Genomic DNA, 13146 nt, shown 5'->3' with positions numbered 1-13146 from the left:
AAAGTAGGCCATTCTGAAAGTGCAATTGAAATCCTTAACCTGTGATACACAACTGATGAGCTCTTTTTTTAAAACTTCACACTTCAGACATGTTTTCTTTCAGTCTCACACTATGACCCAGTAGCATTGATGATGTAATATAAGCTGTTGTGATCACCATTCAAATGAGTGCAGTCTGGTGCTGTTCCTTCATTCATGAGATGTTCCTGTTTATGATGAAGGGCTGGTGGCAAATAGATACTTTAAAGTATTTCGTACTAAACACCGGGAACAAAATCAGCCTGCCGCACATGAGAAAAGTTTCATAAGACAGTTTAAGGGGAAATGCAATGAATGAAATAATGAAATAATTATTAACTACCAAAGCTGTCTTCGTTCAATCAAATGCTTCTACTTCACTGAAACATTTAGAAAAATCTCAAATCTGTTTTCAACAGCGTTCTGTCGCTCTTAGGGTTGTATTTTGCATTTATTATTTTCAAGACATTGATCTTACAAGTTGTTATCCTGCTCTGAATTGTTATATTCATATTTTATAATTATTTTTATTTAGTTTAACACATTGATTTTGTAGGTCTTTAGTACATTTTCTGTCTTGCTTTTTTGCATATATTTTTGTTGTTGCCTGCCTTACAACGTGTGAAGCACACTGGGCAACTCTGCTGTTTTATCTTCTCTGTAGTAGTTCCCTTCTCTTAGCGTTTTGCCTCAGATATTTGCTGCAGCAGCGCACTCTGCTGAACAATATTTGTAACTGCAAACAGGTCTAAAATTAATGAATGGCGGTTTTTGTGCTGGTGTACTGTCTAAGGCGTAACTATAACTGTGACAGAAACATATCACAGAAATTTTGACAGAACATCTTCAGAAAATGAGAATCATGAGTAAGACATATGATGGTGTTTTTACCATCACTTTGCTTAAAGTGGTCAGTAAATTTAGACAACTGTATACCTGTAAAGCATTTGAGAGCACAAAAGATAAACTCATGTCTTTCTTGACAGTAATGGAAATAGAAATTGATTACTTTGAAGCCTACACAGACATTTAGAGATACAGTCTGCATTCAATCTGCTTTAAGATTTACAAAAAAAAGGCAAACATGAAGATTAAACAGATACAGAAAGAATAATTTACATATGGGGAAAATACAAATGATAATGGTAGATGCAGTAAGAAGATAATTGTAAAACATTAGTAAAACAGAAAAAAATGCTAACCACAAAGTTTTGCCTCTGTGTCCCCATCAGGTGAAAAACAGGCTGTTTTTAGAATGACACAATGGCAAATCAAAGGTCTGAAATACAAGCACCGGGGGTATTTTCCACTGGGGTGGAACAGGTCTGACTGTCATATACAAATATCTACCCACAGCATGTCAGACAGATAAATGAAAAGCCTCTTGAAGCCCCTACACAATGACTCATTCACATCATGGAAGCCCTTAAATGTGAAGTGAAGGGAAAGTCCCAGCAGACAGGGTCCAGATGTGCTGAAAGTCCCCTCTAGGGCAGCACCTGCTGGGCTGAACTGGAAATTACACACAGAGTAAAATGAGCCAAATGCGTTTTGTTTTCTCTTACCTTGAAGTTTCCATCGTAGTTGTGGTACAGGGGCTTGAAAAACTCATTCGGCTTGGGGACATATGTAATCAGCTTGAGCTTTTTCTGCCAACACCTGAAACAAATATGAAATGATTTTAGAAAAAAAGGAGACAGAGACTGAAAAGGGACATTCATATGTCAGTGCAGTGCCACTTTAAGATGGAGGAGATTTCATTTTCGGTATGTGAGCTGTGCAAAGGTGACATTTCGACCAAGACGCAACAGCTCTCTAAATCATATCCAGTAATACTGATAGCACAAAGTACAAACAGTACTAAGCTGAGCTCATGAGTCAAAGTCAGATCTGTGATAATAAATGAACCCACACTCAACCTTTCAGTGCCCTAAGATGAAGGCTGCCTCATAGAGTGACAGAATGAGAACAAAAGCTGTTCTACAGAAGCCATCACACACTGTATTCCTCAGATTCTCATCTAAAGTAAATGTCACTTTTAGTTCATCATTACAACTTCACAGTTTACCTAGATTCAATGTTTTACACTGCTGACAGACTCTCTAACAAGACACAGCAGTGTGGTGTGTTGGCTCATATAACAAACTGTATCATCATCAACACATAAAGTAACAGAATTTAAAAACAAAATACTGCCACGCAGCTCAGACCAACATTATGGCAAAGATGTGCCATTTGAAGCGCTAAATCGGTCAGACAGACACACTCAGTTTCCATTGAATTAGACACACCTAGCTAAAACTAAAGCAGTCACAAACAAGGGTGATGTAAAATGTAAGGACACCAGTCAGCAGCTGCCTTGTGAAACATTTCAAGGATTTTGAAGAAATTTTTTTAAAAAAGGATATATTTTGTTTTTGGGGTTTTCTCTTTTATTTCCTGTGTTTTGTTTTTTGAAACATCTGCCATCTCACAAAGCTGTAAGTCCATACATAAGGGAGTTACTAGCCCTGACTTTAAACACTGCTCCTTTGAAGTCCAAGCCGTTCTTTTGTTACTCATCTACCTCACAGTGTAACATATTTGCAAAGCACCCGACTAGCAGCTAGTCTGACTCTCTAAGAGTAAGCAGCTTCCTCACATTCAGCCATTATTTCATCTATGTACTTATTGATCTGGGATGGCAGTATAGCATCTTTCACTGGACCAGATGATCAATCAGAGGGACTCAAAGAGATAGGCGCTATAGCAGAGTGATTGACACAGAGGGGTGAAAAGATGTCCTGCACCAATGTTTTTTTGAACATCAAAGCATGTAAACATATTCTAGGAAACCCTCAAAATAAAATTCAACACCTGTAACTGTGTGCTCTTTAAAACAGCTTAGTCTGGTATGGTTGCATATAAGTCTAACACTTCTAGTAACCAAAAATCTCATCAAGCAAACCCTGTGACTTTTCCATATAAATGCGCGTCAGCTGCATTCAAGCCAACCAAGTTCACACAATGCTGATGAAGGCTGCCAGCGCTAAATAAATCTGTCTGTACATAAACTCGCTGAAGAGGAGAGCAACCATAGTAACAGAAAAGACTACAGCAGCTAAGAACACAGTGGAACCTATGGAGGGGAAACCTAGGGTGAATCCAAGAAAAACACTGAGCTGCTCCAGATAAATAAAGAAAATTCAGATCAAGTATTCCAGTAGTTGGTAGCACACATCCACCCTAGATGTTGAAATGTTGTTATAAAACAATGTAAGCCATTATTTGACAGACAGAGAGAGAAAAAGGAAATTTGAATTAGGAGAGCAGAAGAATGAATAAAAGCAGCAATGCACCAGGTTACCCTATAATAAAAACAAAACTATAGGATGCTCTTAATCATGTAAAATGAATATGCTGAACAAAAAGCACCAACTTCTGCACATTTATCGCTGTCTTGCCAATAATTGTGTTATTTTTACTATATTCACAGGGAAGACAGAGAAATGTCCTGAGCTACTGGGAAACTAAAGGTTAATCTATTTTATTGTGTTAGACTGAGCTGCAAGAAATCCATCCTCATGAAGGTTAAACTGTTCAGTTTTGTTGAAACTGTTTTGGAGAGGTGTGGAACAGAGAGGTGCTTTTTATATTTCACCTCTGTCTGGGTTTTTCCGCCTCAACATACACATTTATGGGGTGACTACACACAACTGTAAGCATGACAACGCTACGTGTGGTAAAGGCAATGAGTCTGTGGTACATTATTTGACAGAAATCTGTATGTTTCTCTGTTACCTCTGACCACCTGATCAACAAACTGTCTACTACGCCTCTGGCAATAGAACCCCATTTAACAAAACTGGTTCTAAAATTGATTTGCTGTTTGTCCTTAATTGCTGTCATTTGGTATTTGTTATTTTTCTTTAATGATTGCTTCACACAAAAACACCTTTCCAAATAACACAACCCAGTTCAACAGCTCCACAGACTGCAGCTTCCAAAATGATCATGAAGGTGAATCAATGCCTCTCTGAAACAGTTTCATCTCATATTTAACCTTCATGAATGTGACTTTTAGCTATGTGAACCTTATTCAGCTTACAACACAAATGTATGTAATGCATATGCGCACACTGTTAGTACTACAATAATTCAATGCAAGGAGCTTTTGTGCACTGTGCATTGAACCAAAACCCGATGCAAAAATCATATACCGCAGAAGAAACATTATATCAGCATCCGAACTGGATGCAAACTAAAACAGAAAAAATGAAAATACTGAGTACAAGTCCTTGTGTGCGTTTCTTGTAACTGTGTGCCCTTAATAGGCGAGGTGTTCTCAGTTCTGTAGCACTGATGCTCTGCATGACTTCCTATGTCTGCTAGCCATTTCAGTGCAATGAGTTGCTGCACATACAGCGCTGCAGTGGTTTCTCTACATGTGGGAGGTGATGCCAGGAAAGTGTAGATTGAAGCAGTGAGATGCTTTGTTAATCATTTACTGGAAGGCAAGGTGTTGCTGACCTTCAGTGTTAATATGCTTCCTCTCCAAGTCACTTTCCTGTACAATTTATGAAGGTTGAGTTGTGTGTAAACTCAAAAGAAATGTGTCCTTAAGCTCGAGTTGCGTTTATTTTATTTCAAACCCCAAAAAATCCAGTGTTTCAGAGTACTTACGGTTTTTGGAAATAAACCAGCAACAGGAGGCAGAGGAGAAGAGCGACGGGAACCGACACGTACCACCAAGAGCGAGCAATTCCTGAAAAGTGAACACACCAAAGATGTACGGAGAGATTATGATGAACAAACTTATATTTTATGTTTGTATGTGTGAGAAAACAATGCAGAAGAACACACGTTTGATGTGACGTGTAGAGACACATCAAAATAATCACAACTGTGATTATACCAAGGTTCAAGCATAGAAGGTAATATGCTCTTCTACCTTCAACTTCTGTAGCAGTTCCTGTTGTTCTCCATTCAGCAGAAGAACTAAATTCACTCCACGGACCCCGATGGGCATCATACACTTGGGCCTGAACATCCACAGTATAGCTGACATGTGGTTCCAGTAGCTCGCGTTGTAACGGAAAGTACATCTCTTCCACTTCACGGATAAGAAATGGATCCTGTTAGAAAGGAATAAAAAACACAACAGCTCTGAATGGGAGTTATGAGCAGAAATATTGACAATAATGTAATGCTCTGCAACAGAATCGTAAGTCAACTTTTTGCTCATTTATTACCTTAAACAAGTCTCTACTTTCTCTTATGCGCACCATGTATTTCAGCTCACACAAGCTTTTGCGGCTGTCCCAAGTGATGTTGTAGAATTCATCCATGTTTGTCACTTGAACATTGAAAGGAGGTGAAGGTTTCACTGTGAAAGCAAAGTCCCAGGGGGATATTATGAAAACGAATACATGCCAACAATGCTCTATAGCACAAATCGCAGCTGAATATTATTTTTAGCATTCAGAGGCTGAAGCACGTGGGTGGAAGTTTTCAAACCAATGACAATTCATGTGAATTGGGGAAGTTGTCAGTACGATTCTTGTCATGGCTGGATTTTCTGAACTTTCCAACAAAATAGAAAATGACTGAACCCTCTGAACCCTAAGCAGTTTCTGGGTTTGTTTGTTTTTTCTCCTGTTACATTTTCGCTCACTATGTGCTTATTTCCCATTGCAATATCACGTTATGCAAAGTTTTAAAGTCATTAATCGTAAAAAAAAAATACATAAAATGAAAGTAGAATTCACTTGATTTATCAAAGATCCTTAAAAATAGAATCGTTAGGTTTAAATTGCTCACACCTGTTAGTGATCTATTTATTTTCATTTTGAATTTGTACTCATTCTTGCCTCCTCTTTGGTCTTTGTAAACAAAGCCTGCAGTTCACCCGAATAGTCAAATGTTTGCCACGTACAAACATGTAGAAACAGTATATTTTTAGGAAATTCCTTCTACAAATCAGCATTATAAAGCAATTTTGATCACATATACATCACAATTTTAAGCTTTGATTTCACTCATTTTCTTAACAGAAGTGCGCCTCACGTGATTAGTTCAAACAGAATGTTCTTCATCTGTTTTTGCAGTTCCTGTCTCTTATAAATGGTGACATTTTAGCAATTTTTTAAAGATTACATGTCTTCTAAAGATGCCAGATGGTTTGGGCATCCAGAAGGTTAATGTTCTGTCATGTGTGACAACGATTAGTTTGGTTGTACTCAACAAGGGAGAAAATATGTGAAGTGTCTGAAATGCTCCCTCTTAACATCATGGGTGACCTATTAACTGTCTGACATCGTTTTCTTTCCTTTAAGGTTAGTGTTATGTGTTCAGCTGAAATGACAAATATTGAAATGTCAAATTGAGTAGTTACCATCAGTTGAACCTACCCACATCACTCAGTGCCCAGGTGGATGACTCACTGTTCGTCATTACTTGGTTATCTTGTTCACTGACTGTCGTAGTGCACGCTGAACCAACGAATGCAACTTCATAAAGTGTCTCCAGTATCATTTCGCACCCGGAGGAAGGCGGTGTGATAACACAGCTGCTATTAGCCGCCAATATTTCATCCCTTTAACAGACAAATTGTGGGTTACCATCAGTAATGACCTGTCTGACATCAACAATTCAAGAACAGCCCTGAGGCAGCAATGTATGCAACCAAAACAACACAGGGACCAAACAAAGACTCGTGTCGTTTACCTCCCTTGAAAGAACAACAGACATCTCACAGTAACACTTCTTGTTAGTCCTTTTCACAAATTATACTTTCCCAAAGTCCACTACAGCTGCAACAACTAATCGATTGTCAATAATGAAATCTATCACCAACTACTTTCATAATCAATTCATCCATTTGAGCAACCTTAAGAAAAAAAAAGACTAAAGTCTCTAATTCCAGCTTCTTAAATGTGAACATTTCTTGGTTTCTTTCCTTCTCTATTATAGTAAGTCAAATATTTTTGGGTACTAGACAAAATGAGATATTTTCAAGAATCATCTTAGGCTTTGAGAGTGGTTGACTGACATTTTTCCCCTCTTTTCTGACATTTTAAAGCCCAAAGTTATGTATTTAAATAATGTTCATTATTCTGTCCAAAAGTCAAACATATCTGATTTCTATTATCATACATTACAAAGAAAAGCATCAAACCACCACAATTGAGAGGCAGCAAGTGTTTTGTTTTTCTGCTAAAAAAGTATTAAAATGACGAAACAATGTTTAGTTCTTGCGAGAGTTTTGAAATAGTGCAGCAACCAGACAGCACTTATGAGTTCATTTTTAAACTATAAAAACGTCACCCACAAGTACATATAGTACCTTGGTGTCGGTTGGTGTCTAATATTAAGATTGAAAGCATTCTTCTATTGTTAACCCTTCGTTTCCCCCGGGCTACCATCTAAACTCAAGCATGCAGTGTAATTATGACTGTGTATTACACATCTTGATAAAGCATCTTTAAGTGTCACTTACGGCAACGTGTGCGTGCAATTCATTTGGAGGTGGACAGGATATGTCGGCAAGCTTGAACACGAACAGTTCACGGACTTTTCGTAGTCTGTCGTGCAGGTGACATTGCACAAAGACGCAACTGTAGAAGCAAAAAGAAAAATGCAGTCAGATGTAGAAGCTGTATTCACTAAATTTAACATTTGTCCTCCACAGATCTCTACTCCTTGAAATGATTTACTAAATACAGCAATGTCTGCCAATTCAGGAAGCTTATTTTCTACGAAAATGTAGCCGAAGAAGCACATCAAGACAAATACACAATAATGGACAGCAGGCTCGACTTAAATGAAGTACAGTAAACTTGGGACTTGTTCTTAGAAATCACTACAAGAAAAAAACAACAAAACACTGATAAGATAAGCCAACTTACCACTGTGAAAAAAAACAAGTGAGGCCCGACAGCAACAATAGGAACAGAGGTTTGAAAGCCATGGGGACGACCCACTGTTATCAGCCGCTATACAGACAGGCGGAAACAGCAGCTGAAACTAAATATAGAGATAGCCGTTGGACCTTTGTTTTGTGCTAAAAGCAACAATAAAACTGTTTAAAATAACAAAAAAAAAATTCCCTTGCTGAAATCTGTTGCTAAATTGTGCCACAGGCTGGTCATTAAAATAAGATAATGGATTAAAAAAAAAAATCCTAAAGACGGGAAACGTCATAATTAGCATCAATTAGCAGTTACACATTACATTAGATATAATTATAAATATATTCATAACAGAACATAACATTTATTTTCTAGAATTAAAAAGCGATCAATGAATTATTGAACATATCTGAAACCAGCAAACCTTTTAAAAAGCAGCACTTCTTAGTATTTTCTGTTCTCGTTAATTGAAAGTCAAGAGTCTTACCTTTTATTTTAAAATACTCCAACTGAATCAGTGAACAACCAAACCGAGTCACTAAACTACTGATGTCTGTGTGAGAAAAGCAAGTGGAACAGCGCTGAGGCTGTCACAGAGAAGGCGTCATCACCAGTTGCCGTGACTAAGGATGTGGTTTTCAGACCTATTGAGTGGTGTTGGTGTGGTGCCTTCCCACCACATCCACATGCTATGAATATGCAATAGATACACGGAGTGAAAAAAAGTCAACAGGAAATGATCAGGGGCAAAATAATTTTCATGTTTGTGTCACCTAATTCGAACAAAAAGGAAGACAAAAATAGATTTTTATAAAGAACCTAATCAATTTGAAGTTGGGGAGATGATGTATTTCAAGCAGCAGAAACCAGATCCTCTCCAAATGGTTTGTGTTTTACTGACGGTCAGAAAATGCATCATGGGGGAAAAAAAAACAAACTATAAGCTTTGATCATTTTAACATTTACTCAAAGCACAATCAATAAATGTTTCAATACTGAAACAGCTCTCAATTCTGCCTCACAGATGTCCTTTTAAAATCTCAATCACACAATAATAGTTAATCAGGAGCTTTGAGTGTAATGTGTCAAAAGTAATACAAGTTGCAATTCTGATGTGAATCCTGTCAGTGCTGACTAATTAACTCTCTCAACCCCAAAACCTCCCCAAAAAAATAAAATCAAAATCATACAAATCATGACCAGAAACTATTAAAACAGAAAGCATGGTTGGATTTTTTACTTAGTGACGGGAATATTAATCAGTTTTAAGCTTAAAATTGTGATGTTTTGTTTATAAATTTGGACAAAATAAACCGCCTGCACCAGATACTGTTAAAAAACAACACAAAATAACTAATCCTACACTCCATGCTGCAACATTATCAAGACTCTGAATATTCAGCTGAGTCTGCGTTTACACAGACCAGAGAGGAGTACAGATGTTAAACACAATAAACACACTGAATAACAAAATAACTGCATCATATCTCAAGAGAATAGTTTTAAGGTAGCAAAAATGTGAATAGTTAAATGTGTATAGCGTGTGGGCCCCTTATTTTTTCCAGTATTGGTCACACTTTTGGGCTCTCGGTTATTTGATGGGACATTCATAGCGCATTTTTAATGATTTATGGTATTAGGACTTTGTTGTACTGCACAGAAGACATGTTTGAGCCCTCTCTACATTTAGCCATGGTGGTGCGGTTTCCACAAAGATGTAGGACTTTGTATTGCAGTGAAAAATGAGCTGACGGAGTGAAATTTTGACAGGTGCAAAAAAAAAAAAACACCCAGAAAACTGTTAAAATAAAATCTTCCCCAAGTAGTTTGTGCGTTACCAACGGTCACAAAATGCATTAATTGCCACACGGCACCTCTTTTCTCATATCATTTCTAACATTTACTAATAACACGACCAATACATGTTTCAGTAGTGAAATGATTCTAAATTATGCATCAGAGATGTTTTTTCACACCTTTCAAAAGACCCTTATTACACATTAGCAACAACACTTATCAGGGGTTTCCAGTGGATTCCAGCAGGGTGCAACATGACTGAAGCTTTATGAGTCACAAACCTACTGCAGAGCCCCTCTGTGCTCATTTTTACTTATTAAAGCAGCTCTGAATGTCACTATGCAGGATTTTATGTTGGATTACATTCTCCACTAGGAGTTGAACTATAGAGATCACAATCCAGGTGTAAATAATTTTTAATCTGAACTATATTATTACACAGGAACATGTTTTCTGTGTAATGGAAGGGCCTTTGTAGGATTCACACCACCATGTAGGCGTGAAGACAACTCTCGTTCATTGTCACTGTATCGGTATTAGTCAAAGTCAAATGTCAGCAGCTTAGCACCTGCTGTGCTTTGGACCACGTAAGCAGGAAATATTCAGTATAACAATATAAACTCATGGTCGCCATCAGCCTATGAATAATGTCTACTACAAAAGAAAGAAAATCATTTATAGACAGAGGCATCAAAGAAATTAAAATAAAAGAAAGGAGAAGGTGTCAAGCTAGGCATGGAGTAAACAGTGGAAATATGAGGAACCGGTTGAGAAACTTTCAGCCCTGAGGTGACTGATTCACCCTTTATTAACCCTCTAACACCAAAGGGTCATGCAGGCCACCTGGACTTTTTTATTTGGGCTGTAAAAGAGTCAGAAATCATACTATGAGTGATTGCTTTTACCCTTTTTTCAGAACAACCTAAGCTTTCAATATCCGGCAATACCTGACATAAACTACACTCAACAAAAATAAATGTAACACTTTTTTTTTTTTTGCTCCCATTTTTTATGAGATGAACTCAAAGATCTAAAACTTTTTCCACATACACAATATCACCATTTCTCTCAAATATTGTTCACAGATCTGTCTAAATCTGTGATAGCACTTCTCCTTTGCTGAGATAATCCATCCCACCTCACAGGTGTTCCATATCAAGATGCTGATTAGACACCATGATTAGTGCACAGGTGTGCCTTAGACTGCCCACAATAAAAGGCCACTCTGAAAGGTGCAGAAGGGGGGATGGTGCAAATATTCGGATACCAAAATTAATATCCGGATAGTGCCGTAGCGAACAAATATTCGGATATTCGGGATATTCGGGTCCAGCCCTAGAATTTTCAGGAATTTAATAAATTATGAACTGGAGCTGAGCATGAACAAAATATTAGACAACAAAAATGTAAAATATGAACTATAAATATTTTCAAAAATTATATTTTTATAATACTTGTAAAATGGGAGCAGCACTGTTCCTGTAGGATTTTGTGATGATGTCGTTGCATGTGCTTCCTTTGACATACCGTAATACCCCGTAAAGTGCATCTTCTCTTCTTTCAGGAACCATTCGAATTTTCTCTCTAGCACAAATGATTAAGGAGTTACAGTAATTTAAAGAGCGCTCATTAAATGGAAGCAGCGCCGTTCCCATGGGATTTAAAGGGTTAAAGAAAAGCAGCACGACAGATCTGATTATGACTTGTATCAAAGTCTGAAAAGCACCATAAGTAAAATATATGCACAAAGGTGGTAATACCTAAATTCACTAAGATTTGTTGTGGAGCTGCAGAACTAATTCAAATATTGTAAAAACAGCAGTATGCCAAATACAACATCCAAATAACAGGATTTGCAATTTTTTGATTAAGCTTCAGTGTACCGCCGGCGGTACACCTACTAATTTGCATAGGAATTTCAAGAATGTCCGACGGGTGCAAACGCGATTATATAAACACTATACGCCGATGGAAAGCTTAGATTCTCATGAATCCGCCGGTATAAACCACTTTCAGATGCGATTACTACAGCGGGTGAGAAAAACACATTTGTCCGACAAAAACAAATATTCATCCATCCGTTCTCTATACACGGCTTCAACGCACACAGCGCGACTCACACTTCCGGGTTTATTATTACACACAAAAAAAAGATTCCACAAAAAACGGCCATAATCCAACCTTTTACATCCAGATGACACAAGCCAGTAAACTATTTTGTCCAAAACATGTCCTGAAGTCGGTATAAAATCCCCGAATCGGTCGTTTTCAAGGAAATGCACCTCCCGATGCACGTCCAATATTCCCCGTATTTTTCGTAATTTTTTTTATTTAAAAATAGAATATTAGCGATTTTTTGTACTGAAAACGGCTGGAATTGACTGAAGCTTAAAGGGTTAAGGTAAAATGCATCACAACAAACCATTAAAAACACATGGTGGTGCAACAGAGATCATATTCTCCAGAGATCGCGTCAAAAAACAAAACATAATTTTCACAATAGTTTTACTTGTTTTTTACTCACATTCCCTCTATAATGTGAGTAATGTTACTTTTTTATCCTGTCAGTTCCATTTCACAGATCAAGTAGCAACAATGATGATCTCAGTTTAACACAAAACCCTGGTCCTCCTGGTATTTCTTCATCTGTAATTTATATTACAGTAGATGTTGTCTTAATATGCTTATTATTTGATTTGCAAAAACAGTATCGGCATGTTTTTGACATCTGAAAGAAAGAGTAACGAGAAGTTGTACCAAACTTGGACTGCCCGGCGACAAAGATGACCCCTGTGACCTTGAAAATGAGGTCACGGTCACCAAATGCGAACTTGACCTGTGTCTTATTATGGTACACCTGTGTACCAAATATGGTGAGGCTACATCAATATTTTATGGAGTTATCGCACGGAAACCAAATTGTTACAGACAAACAAGCAAGCAAGCAAGACCATGCAGCTGAAAACAATACCTTCCGGAAAACGCAGTTTTGGCAGGCGGTAACAAATGCATCCTCTGACCAGCGGGCTGCAGCAGCACCTACATTATAAGTTCCAGAGGATGGAGGTCTGAGCTGCTGCAGTTGGAGCCTCTTCAGGCAAACAGCCTAAACACAGCTGCTGTGTCTTGTACAAACACATCACAACCACTGGATGTCACTGTATATGAGGTTTTACCTGCAGAGTTTTCACTTTTTCTCATTTTACAAGTGGAAATGACTGAAAAAAAAACTCTCTGTTTACTCAACATGTCAGTGAGAATTTGCAGTAAAACTTTTGGTCATAATCACTGAAGTCATGCAGGTATTTAAAAGGATCCACCAGCTTGGTTAACCAACAGAGAGGGAAAGAAAATGAGGTGAGAAATGGAGGCAGTCAGGTTTCCATGTTGGATAATGTCGTGTTTTCTGCATGGCTGTGGTACTTGAAATTAAAAATCCAAA

At 37.7% G+C, this 13146-nt stretch overlaps 1 protein-coding gene across 5 annotated transcripts in view; it reads right to left on the bottom strand.

The window, feature by feature from the left end:
- Positions 1-13146, bottom strand: part of LOC110948773 (interleukin-21 receptor-like) — a 32536-nt gene that overhangs the window by 15452 nt on the left and 3938 nt on the right. For 2 of the 5 annotated variants that reach the window (XM_051956960.1, XM_051956959.1), the window contains exons 3-8: positions 7496-8022; positions 6408-6592; positions 5250-5383; positions 4949-5132; positions 4681-4762; positions 1584-1677 (exon numbers count right to left, since the gene is read on the bottom strand). The exons of 1 other annotated variant lie outside the window; for it this stretch is intronic. In XM_051956960.1, coding sequence (XP_051812920.1) covers positions 1584-1677; positions 4681-4762; positions 4949-5132; positions 5250-5383; positions 6408-6592; positions 7496-7779 — 963 coding nt within the window. In that variant the 5' untranslated portion in view covers positions 7780-8022. Of the gene's footprint in view, positions 1-1583; positions 1678-4680; positions 4763-4948; positions 5133-5249; positions 5384-6407; positions 6593-7495; positions 9280-13146 lie in introns of those variants that run through there. 2 more of the 5 variants (XM_051956962.1, XM_051956964.1) reach the window with 2 other exon arrangements.

This window comes from Acanthochromis polyacanthus, chromosome 12 (assembly GCF_021347895.1).
Source record: "Acanthochromis polyacanthus isolate Apoly-LR-REF ecotype Palm Island chromosome 12, KAUST_Apoly_ChrSc, whole genome shotgun sequence".
In the NCBI taxonomy this organism is placed as follows: domain Eukaryota; kingdom Metazoa; phylum Chordata; class Actinopteri; family Pomacentridae; genus Acanthochromis; species Acanthochromis polyacanthus.
This window is presented reverse-complemented; position numbering and strand designations above follow the sequence as displayed.